The 27,782-nt window shown below is 43.2% G+C and overlaps 1 protein-coding gene across 1 annotated transcript in view; it reads left to right on the top strand.

Annotated features, from left to right (window-relative positions):
* TBCK (TBC1 domain containing kinase) overlaps nucleotides 1-27,782 on the top strand; it is a 154,760-nt gene that overhangs the window by 33,660 nt on the left and 93,318 nt on the right. Inside the window, exons 4-17 of the mRNA XM_004612696.2 lie at nucleotides 1,768-1,882; nucleotides 4,041-4,114; nucleotides 11,134-11,275; nucleotides 13,244-13,304; nucleotides 14,894-14,955; nucleotides 16,051-16,112; nucleotides 17,182-17,330; nucleotides 18,883-19,021; nucleotides 20,930-21,029; nucleotides 22,692-22,741; nucleotides 22,852-22,981; nucleotides 23,907-24,005; nucleotides 25,368-25,430; nucleotides 26,066-26,192. Coding sequence (XP_004612753.2) covers nucleotides 1,768-1,882; nucleotides 4,041-4,114; nucleotides 11,134-11,275; nucleotides 13,244-13,304; nucleotides 14,894-14,955; nucleotides 16,051-16,112; nucleotides 17,182-17,330; nucleotides 18,883-19,021; nucleotides 20,930-21,029; nucleotides 22,692-22,741; nucleotides 22,852-22,981; nucleotides 23,907-24,005; nucleotides 25,368-25,430; nucleotides 26,066-26,192 — 1,373 coding nt within the window. The remainder of the gene's footprint in view (nucleotides 1-1,767; nucleotides 1,883-4,040; nucleotides 4,115-11,133; nucleotides 11,276-13,243; nucleotides 13,305-14,893; nucleotides 14,956-16,050; nucleotides 16,113-17,181; nucleotides 17,331-18,882; nucleotides 19,022-20,929; nucleotides 21,030-22,691; nucleotides 22,742-22,851; nucleotides 22,982-23,906; nucleotides 24,006-25,367; nucleotides 25,431-26,065; nucleotides 26,193-27,782) is intronic.

The following is a 27,782-nucleotide window of genomic DNA, read 5'->3' as shown; positions in this document are numbered from 1 at the left end:
CAGTGTCTGTGAGTGAGTGAGTGAGTGTGTGTGTGTGTGTAGGATGCAGGGAGCTGAGAGGAGGAATGGGGCATGGGACAGGAGAAACAATAGTGTCACATTAGTTTAACAAAACTGTCGTTGAGATGCTGTGGTTCCCAGTGCTATCGTATGGTTTCTCCAGCACGTAATTCCAACTGCGCACCTCCCCAGGGCTGCCACTTTAAAGTTGAATCTTGCGGCCAAATGAGCTCATGAGACTGGGTTCTATTTGCTAATCAATCTCAAAGGAAAAATGGTTTGTTTTTAAAAGGGAGGGACTCACATTTTTTTCACACAGTTATCACTAATTCTAGTTGAATTAAAGTTTGACTGACTGGGGTGGAGTGGGTGTTTGTGAAAACTGTACATTTGTTTTTGCTTCAAAGTCCTTTATTTGCTTAAGACTTATTCTTTGTGACTTTTCATATGGGATTATTTAATAAAGAACAACAGACTGTAAGCCACTTTAAATAAGATCTCTTTATTAATAGTCATTTTTGTTGTTTACATGAGGCAGAAAAATAAAGAAGCCAGATTATCCATTTATTGCTTTATTTTTAAGTTAGCTGACAATCAGGCATTACCTGGTACCCCATCCCCCGTGGAAACATAGCACAGACTGAAATAGCTTTCCTCAGAGCACTCAGAGAATAACAGAGTCAAAATCAGAAGGCAAACTTTATTGAGAAGGAGCAATTAGCAAACTGAAGAACATTAATAGAAATTAAATGCCTAATGAGATAGGGCTAAGAGCCATCCTTACAGGAAATCAAAACAGACCAACATAGAGAATAGAAGAAATTGTCACCTGCCTGCATTGAGTTCCGAATGAAGTGAACAGTAGAGGGAGAATATGTTGAGATAACAAGTTGATTTTTCTGTCATCTTCTGTGTATATGGAACATGGGAATCATACAAGAAACTAATTTTGGAAGAAAGCAGAGGTACACAAATGCTCATATATTGGGTTATAATTTTATAACTCTAAGGATAAAGCAAAAAAGGAATCTTTAAAGTTTGCAGAGAACTAATTATGTATCTCTTTTTTTTTTTTTTTTTTTTTTTTTGCTTTTTGGGTCATACCCAGCAATGCACAGGGGTCACTCCTGGCTCATGCACTCAGGAATCACCCCTAGCGGTGCTCAGGGGACCATATGGGATGCTGGGATTTGAACCCGGATTGGCTGCATGCAAGGCAAACACCCTACCCGCTGTGCTATCATTCCAGCCCCACTAATTGTATATCTATAACAAAATTACAGACTGATTTTACACTTTTCATCATTGTTTCTGTAAATTGATACAGAAAGCAAGTAAGACTCATGTTTCTCAACCACAAAATATATTATTCTTGTTTTTCACGAAACCTTTAGTATTTTATCTTGAGCAGGCGAGGTGGTTTTCATTACCTTAATTCTGCCATACAAATGACACTTTCCTGATAATTTAGCAAATTCAAACCTGTAGAAAGTAGATTTGCACACTATCAAAATTAGATACTGGAAAAAACAAATACCATCTTTGGGGACCTGTAGGAGCTTTTTCAGGTCAGTTCTGTTATAGTCAGAAAATACAAAATATGCACAGTTTGGATATTTAGTAAATGTATAGATTCTATTTGTGAATAGAGGGAGGCTAATTAAAATGTAACCATTTAACTAAATCTCATTTTGTTCCTTAAACAGCTTCTTTATAAAATAGTTTGTAACTGATCAATTAACTGTGACTCTTTGTCTTTTTCTGTAGCTATTCAAAAGTTTTGTGCATAGCATTTGAGGTCCTCCAGGGCTTGCAGTATATGAACAAGCATGGCATGGTGCACCGAGCACTCTCCCCACACAATATTCTCTTGGATCGCAAGGTAAGGATCAGATAATGCGTCGAATTTACTATCTGTAAGTTAGGCTGGGAGCTTCTGAACGCACACCGTCGGTTAACCAGAGGGATGACAAGAATGTGTGTTAGTCATCTTCTCCTGAGAGAATGGATGAAATGTTGCCGTGTGAGGGGGGGTGCAGGGGGTGCATTGGGGCATTGGGGAGCTTGGCGGAGGGAATGAGCATCCAGGCAATGGACTGGTGCTGAGCTGACGGACTCATGCAGCTGTTATCAGGACTGTAAAAAACAGCACCCCGGGTTTTAATTTAAATTTTCATGTGCTTCTCTCGTAAATTACTTTACCCCAGGGTTATTTTCTAGCTTCATGTCTTTCTCTTGCTCATTTTCTGAAAAACATGCATTGCCTGTTCTCAGTCCCTCTTTCCTCTGAATTTGCTTAAATCTTAAGAAAATTTCTCAGGGCTAGAGAGATAGCACAGCGGGTAGGGCATTTGCCTTGCACACGGCTGACCCAGGTTCTATTCCCAGTATCCCGTATGGTCCCCCGAGCACTGTCAGGAGTAAATCCTGAGTGCATGAGCCAGAAGTAGTAACCGCTGTGCATTGCTGGATGTGACCCAAAAAGCAAAAAAAAAAAAAATATATCTGATTATTTTCACAGAACATCTTTCTCATAGCACAACTGTAGTTTTTCCTCTATTCTTTTTCTCCATTGTGTCTTTTTCCTTCATTTATCATCTTTTACTGACCAGCTGTTAATATCTAGCTTCTTTCTATATTGGAGTGGAATTAATAAGAAATTAGTCAACCTGCCTAATAAATAAGGTGGTGTGTCTTCAAGAATAATCACAATTCCATTCATTTAATGTTTTAATAAACATAAATTATAAAAGAAAGTGATGCTCATTAAATTAATATTTATGGCAGGTATTATCCAACTTAAATTATTTTAAAATGCAATATTTTATAATTCTTATAAGTTAATATTCTCAGGAAGAAAGCAAATGAAATTTTTATTGACCTTACTTTTAAAAGTTTTAAGTATCTAAGAGGAAAAAACTGAGAAATTAAAAAAATTACATTTGCCTTTATTAAGAATCTCACTCTTGTGATAATTCTAGTTATTGTTAAACAGTATAAAACCGGTTAAAAATCTTGATGATTTTCTTATTGATGATTTTTTTTTTTTTGCTTTTTGGGTCACACCCAGCAATGCACAGGGGTCACTCCTGGCTCATGCACTCAGGAATCACCCCTGGCGGTGCTCAGGGGACCATATGGGATGATGCTGGGATCTGAACCCAGGTCGGCCTCGTGCAAGGCAAACGCCCTACCCGCGTTTGCCTTGCACGCAGCCAACCTGGGTTCGATTCTTCCATCCTTCTCGGAGAACCCGGCAAGCTACCAGGAGTATCCCACCTGTACGGCAGAGCCTGGCAAGCTACCTGTGGCGTATTCGATATGCCAAAAACAGTAACAAGTCTCACAATGGAGACGATACTGGTGCCTACTCGAGCAAATCGATGAACAACGGGATGACAGTGCAGTGCGGCAGTGCTTTTTTAAGTTAAGAACCCCTCTGTCACGGAGGCTGGAGGGCTAGGACAGTGGGCAGGGTGCTTGCCTCAGGGCTGACCTGGGTTTGATCCCTAGCATCATGGCTGTCCAGCACCACCAGGAGTAATTACTGAGTGCAGAGCCCTGAGTAAGCCCTGAGCATCACTGGGTGCGGCCTCCCAAAACAAACAGACAAGAAAAGAACTCATATGTTAGGGTCAATATTGTAAATGGATTTGAAATTTGCTGGAAAGAACCCTTTAATAAATATTATCACAAACTATTCTAAACAAGTATCTAAGACATTTGGGAACATTTTCGCTTTTATGGAAAAGTTGCTAAATGTCACCACAAATTTTTAATGGTATTTATCATTTTGAGATGATATGATATTTGTATATACACACACATACATCAGTGTGTATAAGCATATATACACACATATATTTGTAATGAGTATAATAAATCAGACTGCAAACATCGGCAAAAAATTTTAATACAAATAATAAATTAGAATGTTTTTTACTGTCTATAATTCCTTGTTATCATCTACAATAATGATCATTTTTACTGCGAATTATACAAAATGTTCTGTGGTGATTTTCGCCCCTTCATTGCTGCAGGGACATGTGAAACTGGCAAAATTCGGACTTTATCACATGACAGCTCATGGTGACGATGTCGATTTCCCCATTGGGTAAGAATGTGTTTTTTTCTTTTTTCCCTTTCCTGTCTTACACTTCCTGTATTTTGTCATTTTTAATGATATTACTTCATATTACTTCATGGCAAAAACCTGTTTTTATTTTTTAACATATAATGCTTTCATATGCTTCAAAAAACGAAGACACTGAGGGTTTCCAATCTGCCTTTCACGGACGTGGCAGAAAACAGGTGATTGCCCTTCTTTATCATGTGAGGCTTACTAAATTACTTTTTAAAAAGAAATTTATCATTGGCACCATGTTTCCCCAAACTGTTAGTGGGTCGGTGTCACGCCCAGGGTGTCCACCCATTCCCCACCCCAGCCTCCTTCCCTGGTGAGCCCCCCCAAAGGCCAGTTCTCACTTTCTGTGTCTTTGGGCACTTACTATTCCCCCGTTTCTTTGTATCCCGTGGATGAGAGAAATTATTCTGTGTCTGTCCCTCTCCTACTGACTACCTTCTAATTACGTTTATTTCATTTAATACCAAGCTAGATCAATTTAAGGCAGAAGACATTCTCACTCAATGGTAGCGTGTGTTCCCTCCAGAACAGAAAATTAGCTCAGGTTGTTTTCTGCTTTTCTAAATTTAATCCTTGTTATCTAGGACGTGATTGTGGCGTAGGACTCGAGTCAAGTTCCCATTTACTGTCTGCTCCGTTTATATTGAATGTTTTTTCCATAGCACAAATGCATTGTTTTCCTTATTCTTCAACTTCCCTTGTTCCTCTCATTTATTTTAGGTAATAGAATAAACTGTTGGCCCAGAGTCTAGGTTTAAGTTTAGGGAGATTAGTTTGGTCACTTTTGAGATGAAATTCCAGGTTTGTGTTTGCATTTTTGTCTCGGTTGATTTTTAACTGTTTCAGTCATAAATTTTTTTCAGATTTTGAGTGCTTGACTCTGACATTATTTAAGATCCATTAGAGTACAGCTGCATCAAAGAATTCCTGTATGCGTTTTACTCAGAACCCCAACGTGGTACCACTTCGGTACGTTGTCTCTTCGGGTTTTGTTTTTATACACATTTATGAATACATGTATGTAAACACAGATATCAATGTAACTTTTTAGAGTCAATGAAAAGCTCTTAGTGCATGTTACAGTCTTTTATTCCTAAAGACTTCAGTTTTTATTTTCTAAAATAAGGAGTATTTTCAAAAAACAATTATCAAAAGCAAAAAATTAAAGCTGATACGCTACTGCTAACCCAGAGGCTTTAATTCTATTTTTCCCACTGCTTTGTGGTTGCTTTCAATGGCATCCATGTGTGCTTTGCTTTGGGTACTTTTGAAATTGTTTTCATCACATCCTTACCGAGAACTGTGATTTGGGGTCCTACACTATACTTCCACAGCACAACATTGCCGAAAAACTTAATTAAATGTCAAAAAAAGGTCTCATTTGTAAAATACCTTTTTATTTTTATAAATCAGCTCATAGGTTTTGGACCAAAAAGCTATTTTAGGGCATAGCTAATCATTTAAAACTAAACCATCTAGTTAGTTGAGGAGCATTTATGACCTTCTCTTCTGGCTGCTTATTAGTTAGATAAGAGACTCGCTGTTGGGATGGAGAGTCGGTAAAATGTTGGGGAACTGTTTTTCCCCAACGGTGCCCGGACACGTCACGCACCAGCTCTGAGCAGACGCCGGGTGAAGGGTGACGGGGCGCAGAGAAGCCACTCCCACAGACAGCTGATGGCTGCTCACCTTATTGCCAGCTACACACATATTTTATAGAGGGTCTCGGCTTAAGGGGATGGTCCAATCACACAAAGTTTAGCAAACTGACCTGTCACCTTTCCAGCCCTCTTTGCCCCGCCCCAATCCCAGGTAAGGCTGGGTGCTGCGGTTAGGAGTGCAGCCAGGTGACAGTTCTTGGGGCATGGGACTCAACACCAGATTCCTGTTGCTTGTAAAATGAGCCCAGGCACTCCCTGCGGGTCACTGTGCAGGGCCAGGTGTCACCTGCTATGCAGGGCCAGGTGTCACCAGCTATGCAGGGACAGATCTTGGCAGCTCTGGGGCCTGTCCCCATGCTCCCCAGGGACAGTACTTGCCTCGCTCACAACAGACCCGAGTTCAATCCCTGGCCCCCAGTTCTGGCCAGGAGTGGTCAATAAACAAAAAACAAAACTTAAAACAAAAGACCAATGCTTGGCAAGAACCTCAATGTTTCATAAGGAAATTTTCTATATCAGTGCTGTAATAACTAAAGACCATACATTCATGATATTTTAATCTTGTATATTCAAAACTGTGGGCATGGACAACAGCTTTTTCATGAATTCAAAAGCTGGGGGCTAGAGCGATAGCACAGCAGGTAGGGTGTTTGCCTTGCATGCGGCCGACCCGGGTTCAATTCCCAGCATCCCATATGGTCCCCTGAGCACCGCCAGGGGTAGTTCCTGAGTACAGAGCCAGGAGTGACCCCTGTGCATTGCCAGGTGTGACCCAAAAAAAAAAAAAAAGCTGTTATTGCTGGGTTTTGGCAAAAAAATAGCCAACAATTTATCTCTTGTCTATAAAAATCTCTTTTTTCATATAATAAAATAAGTTTATTGTGAAGCTCTACTATCATCCAAGACAGTAACTGCCTATATAATAATAGCTATCATCCTATATAATAATAGCTATCATCCTATATAATAACTGCCCTTTAATAGCTTTTAAAAGTGCTGGTGCTTCCTAATTTTGTCAGTTTGTCAGTGAAAACTCCAAAAATATAATACCAAAATTAAATTTTTTTTTACCTTTTAGCCTTGGGTTTCAGTGATCTTAAAAAAAGGAGGAAACAATTTTTCTTAATGCACATCATGCATTTTGAAGAACTGCGTTTGGATTTAAAATGCTTGGATAGAATTCGTCCTGGGTCACCATTTGGTCTGGCTCCCTTTGAAGTCTTAGACCCAAAGGGTCTGACCAGAAAGTTTCAAAGAGCAAAATGTGAAACTTTAGCCAGGAAAAATAAAGTGATCAAACAGCTAAGGCATGAAAGAAAATATTTACACCAGAAGAACCTTGCAGTTGATTCAAAAGACAAATATTAAGGAACAACAAAGTAAAATGTTAACATCTGTTTCCAAATACTGTAAAGAGTTAGAAATTGGACACTCATTTCAGTTGGCCAGTAGCTTAATACCTTATTAAAACATCAAACAGATGATGAAAACCACTTATTTCTACCTTCTTAGTCATATGGCAAAGTTTTGGTCATTTTCTTCTGAGTGTTAAAATGCTACACTAAAGAAGAGACACTTGTTGAAAGGAAATAGTCTACATTAAAACAGGAAACAATTACAGAGTTTATTGTTTTTATAAATAATTTAATCTGTTCTTGATTATAAGGGAAATTAGAAATTGGGGAGCCAGGAGTCATGTCGGTGTGCCCGGAGGTGACCAGTTTGAGACCTGAGGTAGAATAACTGATCTCAGTTGTGATTGACTTGCCACTTGGGGGTCATATCGGCGGATAATCAGGATTTTAAAAGGAGCAGTTTGCCTTCTCAGGTGTCACGGGGACGGTAATCAAACACACTCGTATCAAAAATGGGCAGAGTGCGCTTTCCTCGTGCTTTTGCATTTGCAAATCTCCATCCGTGAGGACAGGATGGCATCATCACTCACTTCCCAGCTCAGCAATCACGGATAGACTGTTGCTAGAACTGAAAATAGAATGCAAGATACCGAGTAAAGCATCGAGTCCAGAGAGGCGTCTGACTCCCCTCTTCCCCATCCGGAGAGGGCCCTGGCGCACGTGCCAGCAGATTGAAAGTGGCACGTGTTTTGAGCGGGCCTGTGGTCCTGGTACCTGCCGGAGACCATTTGGAGAATGCCCTAGGTGCAAAAGTGCACAGTGGTCCAGCACCACCCCCTGGACCAGAGCCCCCAGCGTGGCAGCCCAGGTGCCAGCGCTGTGCCTGGGACGGCTGGTTTCCGCAGACGCTGGTCCAGGGGAGGTGGCCGGAAGGACACGGACTCTTTAATGCACGGCCCAGGAACCAATCGGTCATCCCAGTAAAAATCCAGATGAATTTGTACTTGTGGTCTTTTGTCATCTAAAATAAAATGAATGTAGATCAGTTAAGGAATTGAACAGGAGAGGTTGAGCTGTCAAACTTTCAAAGAACTAGCACAGATCCTTTTGAGTAGAGAACCTTTAAGTATGAGGGAAAAGATAATTAATTTGATTTAAGAGACTAAAAACTTCTCATATGTAAATGGAAACCGTGATAAGAACCAAAAGCCGTCAATGAAAGTATTTACTTCTACTGAATTCATGTCCAGAATGATAAAAATCACTTTAAAAAACGATAACTAGCCCAGCTGTGCAGGAAAGGGTTAACGTGACAGGCAGAGACCCTTAGGGACCCTGGGAGCCCGCTCAACTCTCCCCTCGTACCCACGAACTTGATTTTTTAAGTATTTGGCCTCCATTTATAATGGAGATGTCAGACTTCATAACTGTATCTCATGGTGATATAAATGAGTAAACAAATAAATTATTTGGCCTGTGGCTCCCTAACAGATAAAGTGGGTTTTCTCCTTCAGGAGGTCCTGAGCTGTGTCTGCGCTGAGTGTCCATGTAGTCTGTTTCCAGGAAAAGCCTCGGGTTCTGGACCTTGGGGAAGCTTCCTTGGCCAACTCGTCACCGTGTGTGTCTTGCTCGGCTTTGTTCCTGCGGGAAGAAGAGTCCTGGGGCTGATAGGACCCACGCGCGTACCTAGGCCCCCACGTTACCCCGGGTCCTTGTCCCTGGAGCCCGGCTGCAAATCCTTAGTCTCTTACCCTAATGAATATTGGCTGCAAATAACAGGCAGGGGAGGGGGTCCTTCTGGGGAATTGCTAATGGGAAGTGGTCTTGGGAAATCACGCTTGACCACCTATTACAGGAGGGGCAAGGCTTAGACGGGGATGGCCAATAAAGCAACATAAGATACACCTCTCTTATCTGGGAGATGCAAAGTAAAGCCTCGATGACATTTAGATCTCACCTCCCAGAATGTCCAGTGTTGGAGAAGCTGTTTCTGAGTAAAGTGAGGTCAGCATTAGCTGGCACCCAACTCCGCCTGGGAGCAGAAAATGGTACCCACCCCCCCTTGGAAAACATCTCATGACATTTCAGATCACCTGGATACAGAACTGAGTCTAGGCTTACGTTCTTCAGGAAGCTTTTGCAGATACAAACCATACGCAATCGTTTGAACAATATTTCTTACGATATTTTAAAAGGAAGCAACTTAAACACCCATTGGCATTATTAGAACAGATGCATAATGTTGATAAAATAAAAGTAAAACTAATGACTTACAGCTACATTTCAGTAATATGGATGTCTTTCCAGTTATTAAAGTTGATTTGGAAAAGAAAATCACAAAAATTTGTTGTCAGCATACTTTTTTCCCCAAATAATAGAAAATTCAGAACATACTTGACTAACCTATGTACTTTTTTTTTTTTTTGCGTGGTGCCAGAGAGCAAATGCAGGACCTCACACACATTATCACATGCCCTGGTGCCCTTTCCTGGGCCACAGCACTGGCCCCTGCACAGTGTCCACCCTCGAGGATGCAAGTATTCTGCAAGACTATTAAGAAATAGAATGGACTATAACTTCAGCATTTTTAGTTACTATTTGTGGGGGGGAGATACCCCCCACAAGTAACTAAATAAAATTAAGTAACTAAATAAAATTAAGGAGAAACTACTTATTTGATGTTCACTTAAAGTCCTCAGTAGGTACATTGATGTTAAGTGAAGATTTCTCCATGCACTCTAGCACTGTCATCCCATTGTTCATCGATTTGCTCGAGCGGTCACCAGTAGCATCTCCATTGTGACTTGTTGTTACTGTTTTTGGCATATCGAATATGCCTCGGGTAGCTTGCCAGGCTCTGCCATGCGGGCGGGATACTCTTGGTAGCTTGCTGGACTCTCCGAGAGGGACGGAGGAATCGAGCCCGAGTTGGCCCCGTGCAAGGCAAATTAAATAACTTACGTTTACTGGCAAAATTAAATAAACTTAATATAGATGGAGATAAGGAGGAATAGGCCTTCTGATGCTGCTGTGAGAATATAAATTGTAAGACCTGAAAGGGAAGCTACAAATACATATATATGTGTACGTATATATCCAAGTTTCCCTTGATACCTATATATATACAAATTTTAAAAGTGGGCAGGAGATATAGCTCAGTAGCAGGGCACATGTGGAGACCCTGGGTTTCATCCCCAGTGCAACATACACACACACACATACACATACACAAAGATATTTATCCCTTATGACTATAATGTCATGTCTAGAGACTTATCTGTCTCTGTTATATATTTGTGGTAAACTAAATACTTATGACTGTTTGAGGGCTGCTTTCAGCAAATGATTTTACCATCCAAAATGTCTGTCATGGTTTGATCAAGTAAATTAAGTTAATCAATAGAATCAAAGAATTGGCAGTTTCCCAAAATTGAAGCAAATAGTAGGTATTGCTTTTTTGGGCAGAATGATCTCAAAAATATTATTTAAGTGAAAAGGGGTGCCGTCTCATATTCGCCCCTGTGGGGGGCTTCCTAAGCAGACCGTGTTGTGGGGGGGGGCACTCAGACTTACAGATGCAGAAACAGAGAATAAGATCTGAAAGTCGTAACTTTTAAATTCATAGCATTGGCTGATTTTGACTTTTTTTTTTAACAATCCTAAGGAATTAATGCTCATATCTAAGATAAAAAGTAAACAATCCTTGAGTGTAAAGAAGATAGACAGTAGGACGGGAGCCCTGGACACTGGGGAGGCTGTGTGGAGCCTTGAGGATACAGGGGAGCAGCGTGAGTGAACTCGGGGACACAGCAGTCGCTTACCCGAGTAGGTCCCCACCTGCTCTTGATCCCTGGACATAAAGACACGGCAGGATGGTTTGCTTAGGATCTTTCCTAGCTCGTGTTCTTTCTTCCTTGCTTAGACATCTGCACGGATCTCTTCCTGACGTTCGTTTCTAACCGTGCCTTTCCAGGTATCCATCCTACTTAGCACCTGAAGTGATCGCACAGGGAATTCTCAAAACCACGGATCATGGGTCAAATGAAAAACCGTTGCCTTCCGGTCCCAAATCAGATGTGTGGTCTCTTGGAATCATTTTATTTGAGCTGTGTGTGGTACGTATAGAGAATTTTAAGCTAGCAAGAAGAAATTGTGTATTTATTGATGTAATTGGGTAAGAGAGGAATTTAGTTATAATGTTTTTGCTTTCCAAACTAGCTAGCTGTGAGAAGAAAATTCTCAGATTCTTGAAGAATCTTTTTTGACAATATGTGAATTATTCTGAGTTTCTATTAATGTTTGTACTTTCCTTAATTTTTTCACTATATTAAGTATGAAAAATTAAATATTTTTAGGAATATTGACACTCAGACTGTCTGCATTCTTTGGTGGGTCTGTGTCCTCTCTGCATGCACATTTTTTCTTCCTTAAACATCTTCTCTTTTTCTGGCTTCTAAGGTTTCTTTAAAACATTCTTTGTACGTTAGCTTTTTCTGAAGCCTTCCCCAGATAGCTCTAGATTTCAGGTAAAGACTAAGCTGCTACTGCAAAGAAATGGAAAATGCATAGCATAAAGAACAGAGTTTCACTTTTTTCCAGCCATCAGGCAGAGAAGGGTGAGTCATGGGAGCGATCTTTAAGGACGTGGATGATCTGATTACGTTCCAGCGGTCAGCTCTGCACATTTCATTCATGACTGTACACCACGGTCAGTTACTTGTACAGGGAGACCAGGAGTTGGCTGGGCGTGTGCGGACTGAGAAGGAGACAGTGGGGGTGAAGAATGGCATTGAGCTACAGATCCCAGCTCCCTGCCAGCTGGTCACTCCCTGCCTCTCCTCTGCCATTGTCACAGAGATCTGCTTTACCTGATAAGAGATCTTTGGAGGCAGAAATTTTGTTCATCATCATCATCATCATCTCGTTGATCGTCGAATTTCTCGAGCGGTCTCAGTAACGTCTCCATTCGTCCTAGCCCTGAGGTTTTAGAAGCCTCTCTTTACTCGTCCTTCCCCATGATGCCGCATTGGAGGCTCGTTCAAGGTCAGGGGAATGACACCCAGCATTGTTACTCGTTATGGCATATGAATACACCATGGGGAGTTTGCCAGGCTCTCCCAGGTGGGCAGGAAACTCTCAGTAGCTTGCCAGGTTCTCCCAGAGGGAGAAGTAGGCTATAAGATGTCACTTCCAGGAGCTTGGTTTTAAGTCTCTGGATGTTGGCTGTTCATGGGATTACACAGTGCCAGGGGCAGTCCCAGGGTGTGACCGCCTAGCTACTGGAAAATGGGGGATCTGGGTGGAAGAGGCCCAGTCCCGATCCAAGCAGGCTTGGAGGTCTCAGCCCCAGGTCCCACACACCTGGGTTCCTCTGCCGGTTCCTTCATGTGTGAGGCTCATCTGAACGTGTGGAGAGGGGCCTTGAGCATGGCTGTGGCTAAGACTCCGGAGGTCTTTGGTCACGGGAGCTCTGCTCGGAGCAGGGAGGGAAGCTGGAGCCCACCCCCTCTGAGGGGGCCCCAGGGAAGACAGCCAGGCGCTCGGGTCAGAGACTCCCTGCATTGCTCTCTCCCAGAAGCTTGCTTTTAAGTCTCTGGATGTTGGCCGTTGATGGGATTAGAGAGGGCTGGGGGCAGTCCCTGGGTGTGACCACCTAGCTATTATAGAAATGTTGTTATTCAAAATTTCGTTATTCAAAATATTTGTTATTTCTGTGTTTTTCTGTCTTCCATAGGTATTTCAAGATTTCTTTTTAGTTATCTTATTGATAACTAAATTCTCAGATTCTTAAAAACTCTTTTTTTGACAATATGTGAATTATTTTTTGACATTATATGAAATATATCGTAAAGAAGAATTAGAAATTCCTTCAACCCAAGTATAGTACAGTGGGTTTCATGCTGCCAGCCTGGGTTTAACCAAGATCCCTGGCACCATATAGGGTTCCCCAAGATCTACCAGTAAATGATCCCTGAGCACAGAGCCAGGAATAAACCCTGAGCACTGCTGGGTATGACCCCAAAACCAGAAAAAAAAAATGGATAAAAATATTAAAAAATTTTCTATTCCCATTTCCTTTATAGGGAAGAAAATTATTTCAAAGTTTGGATATTTCTGAAAGACTAAAGTTTTTGCTTACATTGGGTAAGTGTCACACAATTTATCTTCCTGCTCTAAGTGTCAATATTAGTGATTGACAGTTGTCGGCCCCATGGAAGCTGTATTCTCCTGCAATCGTGAATACTCCGAGATAGCCTTGTCCGTTTTTAAAATGATCAAGATTATTAGGACAGCTTAGACATAGCTCCTGGAAAATCACAGTCAAGCTACCCTTACTCACTAAGGAATGACAGCGTGGATGGAGAGAATCTTAACTTCCTGGTCTTAACCAAGCAAAGGAGCTGGAGTCTAGGCAGGAGCATGGGAAACAGCTTCTGGTGGCAGGTCACTGGGCAGCATGTCCAACAGGACGTTCAAGTCTTCTCTTTGCCAAATCCTGTGTAAATAATGGCTGAAGATGCATGTTGCCTTTTCCTTGTAGCAAGCTCGTGTATGTTTATTTTGCATGTATAATGCATCCAAATACTTGTAATTCACGTATGTTTTTTTTTTTTTAAATGGTCTCATCTTCTTTGACGTGGAATAAAGCATGGGTGTAAAAATCAAAGAGGAAAACAGTACTAGAAGTCTTAGTGTAAAAAATATTGCAGATTACTATCCAGGTTAATGGGGTTTGCAAATAAGGATATGGGCTAAATCACTGTCACTGTCATCCCGTTGCTCATCGATTTGCTCGAGCGGGCACCAGTAACGTATCTCATTGAGAGACTTATTGTTACTGTTTTTGGCTTATCCAATACTCACAGGTAGCTTGCCAGGCTCTGCCGTGCGGGCTCCATACTCTCAGTAGCTGGCCTGGCTCTCCGAGAGGGGCAGAGGAATCAAACCCAGGTCGGCCGTGTGAAAGGCGAAAGCCCAACCGCTGTGTTATCGCTCCAGCCCATGGGCTAAATAATCACAAATATTAATCATTACATATAAATTCCATAAACTTATCATTTTGCCACATTAATTTTATAGATTGGCAACGTAGCTATTAAGGAGTCAAGAGATTTCTAAATAGATTTCTTAATGTCTATAAACTCAGTGTATACTTCAAATTTCCAGGAAAAATATATGTATCCTCCAAATTCTATATAAATGAAATAAATCTTTTTTGTAATGACATAGAGATAGTGTCATGCTGGGGATCAAAGCTGGGTATCCTCAGGCCAGGCAAGTGCTCTCCCATGGTACCACCTCTCCGGACCCTGAATCAAAGATTCTGAAGAGCATCAGTTTAAGTAATGAGATAAAGCAGAGATTCAGGAGGCAAAGATTTGCTCTCACTCTTCACAGAGATCGTTATAATACTGATTTATTTTTATTATATAGAATTTGAAGAATGGTCCTCAAGCACCATCAGGGTGATTCCTGAGTGCAGAGCCAGGGGTACTTCTGGGTGTGGCCCCAAAACAAAACAAAAAACTGATTGATTTTAGTGTTTGGAGTCTTTGATTTTACCCAAACATTTAAGGAAAATTAACAAATTGTTATAATTCATATTCCAAAACTACATGATATAATTTTTTTAAATTCTGAGTTCAGTTTATGTAATCTGTATTTCTTTTATTTTGAGTTTAGCCTCAATTTTTAAAAGACGTACAATTCATGTCATGCTTTCTGTTTTTCAGATTGCGTGGACGATACGGTGATAGTCCTGGCCGAAGAGCATGGCTGTCTGGATACTATAAAGGTTTGTTATTAATCTGTTATTGAAAATGTGTTTAATTTTCCTTCTTGGGACCAAATCGCATGCTATTTTAAAGCTGCACTTAATTTCTGCTCAGATGTGGCTTTTTCACATAGTAGCACTGTCGTCCCGCTGTTCATCAGATTTGCTTGAGCGGGCACCAGTAACATCTCCATGGTGAGACTTGTTATTACTGTTTTCGGCACATCGAATGCCACGGGGAACTTGCCAGGCTCTGCCGTGTGGGCAGGACACTCTCGGCAGCTTGCCGGGCACTCCGAGAGGGGCAAAGGAATCGAACCCGGGTCAGCCGCATGCAAGGCAAATGCCCTACCCACTGTGCTGTCGCTCCAGCCACATAGTGGCAAACAAAAATAAATTCTCAGGAAGTTTAAAATGATGACTTTTTCCTGTAGGGCCACCCCCGGAGAGCGTGAGGGGCAACAGTGCTCAGCCTGGCAGCCTGGCAGTGCTCTTGGTTTGAGGCTCAGGGGGCTGTTCTGTGCTGGGGCTCATGCACGGACTCCACCACTGACGCCATCTCCCCGGCCCCCAGACAAACCTTCAGAAACAGAAGTCAGAGCCAGCCAGAGGGGCTAGGCTGATGCCTGCGTGGTGTGCAGCTGGCGGGCTTGGGTCTGGCCCTGGCACCAGCTGGGTCCCTGAGCAGCGCCAGGCATGGCTCCGGGTGACTCTGGCACATCCTGCCTCGGGCCCCTGCATGGAGCCGCCCGGTTGGAGGGGAGTCTCCGCTGCCTGACAGAGGCGACCCCCGGCCCCCAGCACAGCAGGGCAGGACCCTGGGAGGGCTGACATCTCCCGCAAGTCAGTGATCCCCCTTCCCTGTGACGAGGGTCACAGCACAGTCGGGGCGCTCGCCACATCTGGCCCCCTGGAGGCAGGGCTTGCGGGCACATGTGTTCACTGCGGGTGGGCCGTGGTGCTCGTGTCCACGGGCTGTGGGGCTAGAGAGACGCCAGGACGGTGCCCAGGCATGCACGTGGCATCCATCGTGCTAGCGAGGCCGGTGTGTCTGCTCGAACTAGACCCAACCCTCAACTGGGTCCTTTAAAAAAATGTCTTTTCTTCATTTACCAGGAACTTCCCGAAAACATGATCAGTCTTTTGAAGAAGTGCCTCACTTTCCACCCTTCCAAGAGGTTGGTATTCTGGGTTGGGGATTTTACTGAGATCTTTAATATAGAAGTAGCACTGTAGCACTGTCGTCCCACTGTTCATCAGTTTGCTCAAGCGGGCACCAGTAACGTCTCCATTGTGAGACTTGTTGTTACTGTTTTTGGCATATTGAATACGCCACGGGTAGCTTGCCAGGCTCTCAAATATAAAAGTAGTTGAGTTTATTATTATTATTAACCTAAATAACAATAGATTAAATTAGAATATTTGCTTCTTTAGTAATAAATGATGTCTCTTCCATAACTGCCAGTTATGACTTTCATATACATTAATCAAAGAAGAAAAAATTAAGCCCTGTCAAAACTTGGTATATTCTAGGAGAATTTACTAATTCATTTTCTAGCCTCAAATTGAAAATTAAGCAAAATGATAGAATGTAGATAATTCCAAGACACAAATGATATAAGATTAATGAAAACAAAATTTTATTGAAACATTATTATAGCAAAAAAATCAAATAAGTTGTGGGGTAAGCTAACAGTTTCTAATAATACCAAAGCATATCTCTAACATTGTATTATTTCATTTTATTTGAGGATGTTACTGTGAGCCATGTGATATCCTAAACTCCCAAAGTATGATACTTGAAAACCGTTTGATTTTGCTTTTGAAAAAATGTCTGTGCTTAAGACTTGTTAGGAGTAGAGGAGGAGGAGTATTTAAGGCAAAGTTTTGATTGAATATGCCACTTTACACAGAAATTAGCAGGAAAACCCAGAGGCATTATTAAATTATAATTTAAGGTACTAGACAAGGTACATGATAATAAAACTAAGAGTAAAAAAATGACAGTAATAATTCTTGATTGATTAAAAGGTGCAAAAAAGCACAAGGAAGGTAAAACAATTCAGCTACATATAGTGACTCGATTGTCATAGTCGGGTCAGCACCTAGGTTCTGCCCGAGGGAACTGGGTTATCTTTCCTGCTGAGTGGTTGAAAGCCGTGACCTGTCCCCTTGCATGTGGGCCACTTTACAAGGAAATTGTTAGGACTCTCCTTGACGCTCTCTGTCTTAATCCTATCTTTCTAGGCCAACTCCAGATGAATTAATGCAGGACAAGGTGTTCAATGAGATATCGTCTTTGTACACCCCCTTCACCAAGCCAGCGGGTCTGTTTTCTTCTTCTCTCAGATGTGCTGACTTAACTCTGCCCGAGGATATCAGTCAGCTGTGTGAAGGTGACGTGGGTCACGCATGCATGCATGTGCAAATGCCTTGTTCTTAAAGGAAGTATCCCAATCCTGCCGATTGTGAACCTACCAATAGTCTACATAGAGAGACACCGGTGACACTTTTGGAAATCAAGAGATAATCATTTAATTGTTATTTGATAAATTGTTTCATTAAGATATAGTAACAGTGATACTCTGGAAATTAAGATATAACTTGAGCAGGTTTAAGATATAACAAACTGGGGCTGGAGCAATAGCATAGCAGGTAGGGCATTTGCCTTGCACGCAGCCAACCCGGGTTCGATTCCCAGCATCCCATGTGATCCCCCGAGCACCGCCAGGAGTGATTCCTGAGTGCAGAGCCAGCAGTGACCCCTATGCATCGCCGGGTGTGTCACTGTACCTGCTGTGCTATCACTCCAGCTCCAAACTTCACATTTTAATCCTTTAAATTTCAGTTTTTTAGGAGTAAGAACTTTAAGAGTCAAGGGGAGGAAATGGTGCATAACCATTTCTTTTTCACGCAAGACAAAGTCCTGTATTCATTGATCTCAGATCTTAAATTTGAATCTTCATTAAGGTGTTAAACTCAGGTCTTATAATTCCTGGGGGAATATCACACCAACATTTGTATATCAAATCCGCAACATTTATTATAAATGATTTCTAAAGCCCCTGCTATTTTATGTGGAGTCTACGCCATTATCCATTCTGCATGTGTCAGAGACTGACTTTTCTTGTGACACTACTTAAGTGACTCTTCTAACACTGAAAAGCTGTCTGAGGTGACCCTTGTATCACAGTTGTCCCATTGCTCATCGATTTGCTCGAGCGGGCACCAGTAACATCTCCATTGTGAGACTTGTTGTTACTGTTTTTGGCATATCGAATACGCCACAGGGAGCTTGCCAGGCTCTGCCGTGCAGGCAGGGTACTCTTGATAACTTGCCGGGCTCTCCGAGAGGGACGGAGGAATCGAACCCGGGACAGCACCCTATCCACTGTGCTGTCGCTCACTGCCACTGAGGTGACCCTTGACATCTGCTAAACAGTCTCACATTTGTCAGATGTCGAGTTGCTGCTCTGTTCTTCACACTGTATCATCAGTAATGTGCCTGCCCCGTGGGAGACAGGCGACACGGACTCACACACTCACTGCACACAGTTACCAGGGTGGAGGTAACGGTGCCCGAGGGGGCTGGACTCACACCTGCCCTGGGACAAACAGCCCAGGCCTCCAGCCCAGAGATGCACCTGAGTGCAGGCCGCCAACCCACACGCCTTCCCCTGTCCTTACCCCTGTCCCAGAGTTTTGTATTCCTAACACGTGCACGCGGGGCAGAGCCACAAAGGCGGGATACACAAGACGCTGAGGGGCAGGCGTGTTGCCGAGGCACTCCACGTGCCCCGTGTAGATACGCTCTCACCTCTGTGAACGTTCGGGAGGGAGCCTCACTGTCCTCGTCAGTCCTTACTCTGCTGACGGCGGTTGCCTGCTCCCTTCTGGCAGGGAGCAGGGTGAGGACCCGCCCTGATGCCTTTCCGGTTCCTGTCGCAGACCTGAGCGGTGACTCCCTGGCAGAGAGGTCCATTGCGGAAGTGTATTACCTGTGGTGTTTGGCCGGAGGGGACCTGGAGAAAGAGCTGGTCAACAAGGAAATCATCCGCTCCAAACCTCCCATCTGCACACTCCCCAAGTAAGGGAAGAAAATAATTCTTGGGAATAAAACATAGTGTAAACGTTGCTTTAGGGGGCGGGGGGAGAAGTATGGGAGCATGTTTGCTGGGCCACGTCCCAGCCAAGGGCCCGGGGTAGCGCCTGGCAGTCAAGACCTATTCTCCTGCCTGGAGTTTCCGTCAATATTTTTGTTACTTCAAAATAAATATTTTATGAGTAATTTGCCTTGTGATATTTGACAGGAAGTTGTAATGAAACGTCTTACGACGTCCAGTAAATTAATCAGGAGGAGTTATACGTGAGAGCTGGTGAGCTTGGCCAGCGTGTCTCTGGAGAGGAACTACTTCCTAGCTTCAGTTATACTTGTCAGTGTCAGCATCCTCTGTGGTCTTGTTGCTTAGCCCTAAGATCAGGACAGTCCAAGGAACGATGAAGATAGATTTGTACGGCTGCGTCAAGTCTCAGGCATCTCCCAGTTAACTGGGTTCGATGTTACCTAAGCAGCTGTCCCTAAAAGCCATTGATGTTATTATTGTTCCATCGATGCTCATGTTAATTACTAAAGACTGACTCCAAACTCTTCCAATACTTACCAATGCTCCAAATATGTTACTTCATACTTTTACAATTAAGTTTGATTATTATCAGCTGATTTTTTCATAACAAAGCAATTAACTTACGTTAATTGCCTATATTAGTTATTACCATTAGTTTTTTAATTGTGACTTTAACCTATTAGGTTTCTTTTTCCTTCCTGAGCAGACTTTAAAACACTAACTCCAGGGACTTTAGCAATCGTATAAGCAGGTAGAGCGTTTGCAAACCAGGTTTGATCCCAGCATCCCCGTATGGTCCCCCGAGCACTGTCAGGAGTAATTCCTGAGTTAGAAGTCAGGAGTAAGGCCAGATCACTATTGGTGTGGCCCCAAAACAACAAACAAACAAATAAAATACTAACGTCAATTGCACCACTGACACATTGAATTAAGTAGGAAAACAGGAAATAAGATGATGAAAATTCCAAGAATAAATTATATGAAGGACACTTAAATTCTCAGAAAAAGGTGCTTGAAATGTCAAACCAGTTTCTTGCGCTTATTATTTAATGTTTTTGTTTGCTTTGATTTGGGCCACACCCAGTGACCTTGGGGTGGGGTGGGGGTGCTCAGGCCCCATGGGTGCTGCTGACAGGACCCAGGGCCTCCTGCAGTCGTGCGCGCCGCCTCTGGGCCACAGCTCTTGCCCCAATACTCTTTCCTAAGGAGTTACTCATCATTCAGTTATTTTTCACTCCTATTAACTCCAGCGTACACAGAGTCAGGAGATGGTTTTAGCGCAGGCAGCTCACACCCACCCAACTGCTTCCTCCCGAGGGACGGAATTCATTTGCACATATACTTTTTTTTTTTTTGCTTTTTTTTTGGGTCACACCTAGCGATGCACAGGGGTTACTCCTGGCTTTGCACTCAGGAATTTCCCCTGGCCGTGCTCAGGGGACCATCATTTGCACATATACTTTTTTTTTGTTTGTTTGTTTTGTTTTGTTTTGTTTTTTTGCTTTTTGGGTCACACCCAGCGATGCACAGGGGTCACTCCTGGCTCTGCACCCAGGAATCACCCCCGGCGGTGCTCAGGGGACCATATGGGATGCTGGGAATCGAACCCGGGTCGGCCGCGTGCAAGGCAAATGCCCTACCCGCTGTGCTACTGCTCCAGCCCCATGCACATATACTTTTAAATGAGAACTGTTTGGGGAAATTTTACAGCAATTTTTCATTAATCAGTTCATATAATGTCTCTTCAATGGAGGGATGAGTAAGTAGGAATAGATTTTATTTTCTGACAGACACAGCAAATCAGATTTCATGAAGGTCTATATTTGCTGTTATTGTTGTTGTTAATATTATTATTATTTACTTTTTTCCAGTTTTCTCTTTGAAGATGGAGAAAGCTTTGGGCAAGGCCGGGATCGGAGCTCTCTCTTAGATGACACCACGGTCACTCTGTCACTCTGCCAGCTAAGGAATGTAAGATGCTATTTTGATTTGGAGACTTTAAACAATACAATCCAGAAATAAAGTATGCCTTGAATAAGTGATGTCAATATCTTCTAATCTGTAACTTTGTCTTTCCTGTTTTACAAAATATTTTTGATGGTGTGTGTTGTTAATTTTATTATGATTTTCCCCGAATTTGATATTTTGCTGATGTAAAATTATTTAAAGCTATAAAATGCTGTAAATTTATTTATAATGTTTTTCATTATTTTCTCCAAAGATATTTTTAGATTTCCCCTCATGTTCAGTTCATTAATTCAATTTTTTAGAAGATGGTTAGATAGCTGGTGTTATATTTCCTCATGAGAAGTAATCCCTTTTCCAATTAGCAAGTCTTTGGTTTTTTAATCTTTAATACCACATCTTTCATATCTGCATGGATATGTTTGGGAGTTTTTCATTATGATCTTTGATCAGTTTGTCTATACTTTAGCCAATAGTACATAACTTTTGTACACAGTTTCATATTAGATCTGGTGTCTGCCATGGGAAGATTATCAGTTTGTTATCAATGTGTGCTCATTGGCCTCTAACATTTTCTTTTAAATGCACAGCCTATGATTCCATTTTCTACCCCTCACCATATCACTTATACTTCTTCCCAAATTCTATTCCGGCAGTTGCCTTATAGCAAGTTCCAAATTTAGAAAACCAAAAGAGCATATTAATAAAATTTAGGAAAATGTATCTATATAGAATTTTATTGTGTAAAAAAAAAACCCTAGAAGTGTGCAGAGCATGTCAAATAACAGAGGAAATCTGGGCATAACTCAGGAAATCTGGGCATAACTCCAGTGTTGGACAGACTCTCAGTGTCAGCAAAAGATGCTTCTAAATCGCTTAAAGCTGAACCCACTAGAGGTCAGTGCTGGCTCGGCAGAGCTGAACTGTCATTCATGTCCTTGTGGAGCTGGCATCTGCCTGGACTCACAGCAAAAAAGTGAGAAATTCTTTTGGATCTTTTTACTAGCACCTTTGGTCTTAGTTTATATAAACATCAAAGTGGAAATAAACCTGACTTGAACTGTCAAGGGTATGTGTTTTCAAAGGACCTGTTGAAATAACCCTCAAAAAGATTTAGAGTTTGATCCATTCAAACCAAAAGGATTGGATCCATTTGTTACATTCTAGACCGATCTCAGGAATTCTGATATGTGTTTGGATGAATACGGTAAGAGGCGCCTTATTTCTCCACAGCTGGGCCTAGTCCCTACAGGCAAGCTGGTTTTGCACGGTCTGAATGGGAATGAATTTTCAGGTTCTGATTTATTCTGTTGAGGGTATCACTGTATCACTGTCATCCCGTTGCTCATCAATTTGCTCGAGCGGGCACCAGTAACGTCTCCATTGTGAGACTTGTTGCTGGTTTTGGCATATCAAATACGCCCCGGGTAGCTTGCCAGGCTCTGCCCTGAGGGCAAGATACTCTCAATAGCTTTCTGGACTCTCCGAGAGGGGCGGAGGAATCGAACCTGGGTCAGCCACGTGCAAGACAAATGCCCTCCCGCTGTGCTATGGCTCCAGTCTGGAGGGTACATGGATAAATTCATCGCTTTACGTGGTTGTTCTGGTGACTGCAGGAATGTCCGTATCTCTTATCCTCATCCGGAATTTTCTCCCTTCAATTCACAGCGGCTGAAAGATGTGGGCGGAGAAGCCTTTTACCCACTGCTTGAAGATGAGTGAGTCCTTTCCCCGTTCTCTTGTTACTCAATTGCTAGAAAACTTACCCATTTCCTTTTTAAGTGTGCGCCTATTTTCACTCTCTCCTGCCTCTGTTTCCCTTTTGCAGCCAGTCTAACCTGCCTCATTCCAACAGCAGCAACGAGCTGTCGGCCGCCGCCACGCTGCCCCTGATCATCCGGGAGCGGGACACGGAGTACCAGCTCAACAGGATCGTCCTTTTCGACCGGCTGCTCAAGGTGCACCCGCAGCCCATGCCACCTCCCCGGGCATCCCTGCGGGCCGGAGGGCACAGATTCCACGGTCTGTCTTTTCTTCTTCTTGCAGTATCAGGACTTGAACCCAGGGCCCCCGCTCTGCAGGGTGGGCTTCCTGCCCGAGCCATACCCAGGACCTCTGCCTTGGCTTTTCTGATGAACTTGAAAGAGAAAAATGATACAAGTTCATAGTAAATAAAAAGTAAAACCAAGGCGTCTGTGCAAAATCATATTGAATGAGCTATTTACAAAACACTTAAAACTTCTGAACAAGAAGAAATAGAGAACAGAACAGAAGTATAGTTAATAAATGACCTATTTAAAATATCTAATCCTTGCTAGGATAAAATGAGCAGAAAAACTTTTTTTTTTAATTAAAATAGGATTTCCCCCTCTCCCCCTGCAAAGTAACAAAGGCAGATTCAGACTGACACTCTAGCTTGATAGTATAAGTTGATTAAAACATTCTGCAAAGTGAATTGAAAATTTACATCTAGAGCCTCAGCAACCTTCATGCCCCATGGTATACATTTGTATTCCAGGATTGGAGTAGCCACAAAATAAAAACTGATATTTACTGAATACTTTCTATGCCACCAGATAATTTGCAAAGTGCTTCACATACATTATTTCACCTGTTTGAGCCTGGGAATATTATTCCCCATGTGACTCCTTTGTGACCACTGGGGGGCAATGGCTGGAAACTGCAGAATCAGCATCTCTCTCTGACTGTATGACGCCAGGCACACAGGACAGGGCGTACGCCACCACCGACGTACCAGACAAAGTAATTCAAGGGACTTAGGAATCTAATGTGGAGAGGCTCCAGCTCTCTAAGGGGCCTGGTAAGAAATGTTAGATTGAAGGGAGGGCACTTGGGAACCTGAGGTATCCTTCTTCCCTGCAGGCGTATCCATATAAAAAAAATCAGATCTGGAAAGAAGCAAGAGTCGACGTCCCTCCCCTTCTCAGAGGCCTGACCTGGGCTGCACTCCTGGGCGTGGAGGTAAGAGGGGAAAGAGGAGGGTGAAAGTTGATCTCTAAAAAAGAAAGAAAAAGCACCAAGGTGATTTTCAGATATATTATCTTTTAAACTGTAAGTAAAATATGTAAAGAAGTATGAGCATCGAGAATATTTGGGAACTTATGTCAAAACAGTTGGGAAAATGAATAAACTAGGGCAGGAAAATATAACCAGGGCCTGTTAGATTTGGGCCATTTAGTATTTAGTAAGGCTTACAGTATTAGGCTGAGTTTTAATTTTTCAATTAGAATATTTAAATTAGAATTTTTATTTTAATTTTTCAATTAGAATATTTTAGTTTTTAAATTAGACTATTTTAAGTAAAAATATATGCCAGATCTAAGTGTGAAAAATTACTACTATGAGTTAGCCCCGTGGGGCACGTGTGTCCTGAGAACTATGGTGCGGGCCACTCTGCAACGGCTCTGTGGGCGTGAGCAGGCACGGGAACAGGATTGGGGGTCACTGCATAACTCCGGAGGACTTGGGTGGAGAGTTCTTGCCTGTGACTGTCGGGGGGGGGGGGGCGATCTCCAGCACAGGAAAAAATAAGTGCCAGAAAAATTGTGTGCCAGTTACTCCTGGCTCTGCACTCAGGAATTACTCCTGGCGGTGCTTAGGATGCTGGGAATCAAACCCGGGTCAGCCGTGTGCAAGGCAAACACCCTACCTGCTCTGCTATCACTCCAGCCCCAAAACTTCACTCTTTATTTAGTTTGTTTGTGTGTTTTGGGGGTCACACCCAAGTGCTCTGGGCTTCCTCCTGGCTCTGCACTCAAGAATAACTCCTGTCAAGCTCAGGGGGCCTCATGGGGTTGAACCCGGTTGTCTGCCTGCGAGGCAAGGACCCTACCCACTGGACTATCTCTCGGGCCCCTCCACTCTTTATTCTAAACCTGTGCCGCTTGATGCTGAACTGCCACTCTGGAAGCAGTTGTATTTCATGTCCGCTTTTATTAGTCACTCGACAGGGGAGCTTCTCGTAAGGTTCATCTCCCTCCCCAACTCCAGTTTAAGACAGTTTCTCTGTGCAGCCCCCTGTGTCAGAGAGCAGGGGCCGAGAACAGCTGTGTGGTGTTGTGGAGGCTGCCAGCTCATTGTCCCCTCTGGTCCCTGGAGTGTCGCTCCCACGTCAGCCTTCAGGGAGCCGCAGCTGGTGACAGGCGCCCATCACAGGCTGTCGGACACGAAGGGGGTTGTCCGGGAGGCATGCTTTGGGCCTGAACATGCCTCTCAGAATTTGGTGAGCGTTGCAACATCGATGTTTCTAAGTAGGTGTTGCTGCAATTAGTGATTGGCCAAGGATATAATTACTTCCTCTCTCTTCTTTTTTTTTTTTTGCAGGGCGATATTCATGCCAAGTACGATGCCATTGACAAAGATACTCCAATACCTACAGATAGACAAGTATGATTTAGATTTAAGATAACATAATCCCTGGGTCAGGTCGCTCTGCCAGCCCTGTGCGGTTGAGACAGCCAGGAGGCATCCTCCTCCTTTGATGATGAGGCCCGGCCTCCGTGTGCACGTGGGGGTGGCCTGAGCCCAGCTCCGAGGCAGAGCGGGTGGAGGCCGGCTGGCTCCTCCGAATAACTCTGCTTGTTATCTGTGTGGTTTCCCCTCCATTGAAACCAGTTTGTGAAAGACGGGGTTTTTTAAAGTTATATTACTTTTTTCAAAAGAGATTTCAGCCCTGAGGACTGCCAGGTGTGGCCTCCAAACCAATAAATTAATAAATAAAATTTGGAGAAATGTTCCACTCCAATTTATAAACTGTGTGAAAAAGCTTTCCTATAAATTAGCCCCCTTGGGCACGTGTGTTCAAAGAAGGAAGACGTGTTTTCCTTGCTCAAGTATACCAGCGACTTTTTGGTATAAAAAAGATTAATTAATTAAAGATTAATTAATTAATTGAAAGACACTTGGGAGACCAGGACCAGGTGGTCTGAGGTCAGGCACTTCCTCTCCTTCTCCTGAGGGTGGGTGCCCTGGAGGTCCCCCTCGGACGGTTCTCGCTCACTCACTGGCCTGCTGTTGTGCAGATTGAAGTGGACATTCCTCGGTGCCATCAGTATGATGAGCTGCTGTCCTCTCCCGAAGGTCATGCCAAGTTCCGGCGTGTCTTAAAAGCCTGGGTCGTGTCCCACCCCGACCTGGTGTACTGGCAAGGTAATATTTACGGCCCTCTCCCAACTATTAGGACCTTTGTGAAGCAGTAGGAGCATTTTTTGCGTGACTGACATTTAAAAAATACTAAAATATCAAAGCACCATGGACTTTGAGGGGAAAAAATATCATTGGCTTTGAAAAAATTACTGGTTGAATTGGGGGGGGTGTGGAAAACCTCATAGGAGAATTTCCAATTTTTTTTTAACTATTGAGGGATATCCTATAAGTACATGCTATTTAATGGGACAGCTTTCCCCTCAGTTGCAACGGAAGACAGGAAGAACGTTTTGTACCGTGGCATTCTTTGTGGAGACTTTTCTCCAGTGATGACACAGAGAGTCAGCATGTCCTAGCTGTGACTCGGGCCAGCGGATCCTCTGTGTAGTGCAGGGAGCTCCTGGCGTGCGTGGGCACAGGCGGTCACTCCTGGTGGTGTTTGGGCCGTGGGGCTGCCGCGCTGTTCCCGGTCCTCAGCGCCAGGGAGTCCTCGGCCAGCCCAGCAGCCTCAAGAGAAGCTTAACGTCCGGTGACGTCCAACTCGGCTCCTCCTCCCCGAGAGCTGGTACTGGCCTAAGGAGATGCTGCTCGCCTGTGTGTTTCCGTATACGTCAGTGTTAACGCCCCGTGCCCTTGAGAAAAGAAGTCGCTTTTCTCACTGTCATTTTTGCATTCACTGATAAATGTTTTTGGGGTCATGACCAAAGGAGAAATGGAGACATCAGACAAAGTTGGGAGGCGTGTATTCACACCAGCTGGCGGGCTGTCCTAGGCAAGGGCGGCAAACTCCGCAGAAGCACAGGCTTTGATTAGGAAAAACACATCCTGCCCTACCTGGCATTTTCATAAGCACCCACAAAGTTAGCTTAGCTCGCTGGGCCCAAGTCCTGGCACCCAGTAAATTTATGTAGCTTGGTGAAGCAAGCGTTGATATAGAAGAGCGAGAAAGTGATGACGCAAAGGAATCAGGTAGTGTTCCTTGACCCAGTCACTCTTGTGGACCCTACGCCATTGTTCCTATTTCACTCCGTGACTGGCAGGCATCCTTGCGAAGGGGCTACAAGGAATTGGTATGCAGTTATCAAATAACTCCACTAAGTAAAAAGTTAACTTCTAAATGTCATAGTTTACTATAACAAACAAAAGATCATAGCTGAACAGTAGCTCAGTTTGTCTGAAAAAGAGACTTTCTCATGCACCCACTATACAATTCTTCTTGACCACTGGTTCAAATTTTGAAGAATTTAATTTTTGCTTCCACATGCTCAGGCCAAGCCTCACACATGAGCGGACGTGCGACAAATTACCATAAAGGGAAATACATACATACATATATATATATGTGTGTGTATACATACATATATATACACATACATATATATATATATATATATCACTGTCACTGTAGCACTGTCGTCCCATTGTTCATCGATTTGCTCGAGCGGGCACCAGTAATGTCTTTGTTGTGAGATTTATTGTTACTGTTTTTGGCATATCAAATATGCCACGGGTAGCTTGCCGGGCTCTGCCATGTGGGATATATATATATCCCTCTCAGAGAGCCCGGCAAGCTACCGAGAGTATCACACCTGC

The sequence above is a fragment of the Sorex araneus genome, chromosome 6 (assembly GCF_027595985.1).
Source record: "Sorex araneus isolate mSorAra2 chromosome 6, mSorAra2.pri, whole genome shotgun sequence".
NCBI classification, from domain to species: domain Eukaryota; kingdom Metazoa; phylum Chordata; class Mammalia; order Eulipotyphla; family Soricidae; genus Sorex; species Sorex araneus.
The sequence above is the reverse complement of the archived record's forward strand: the minus strand, read 5'-3'. Positions and strand labels throughout refer to the sequence as shown.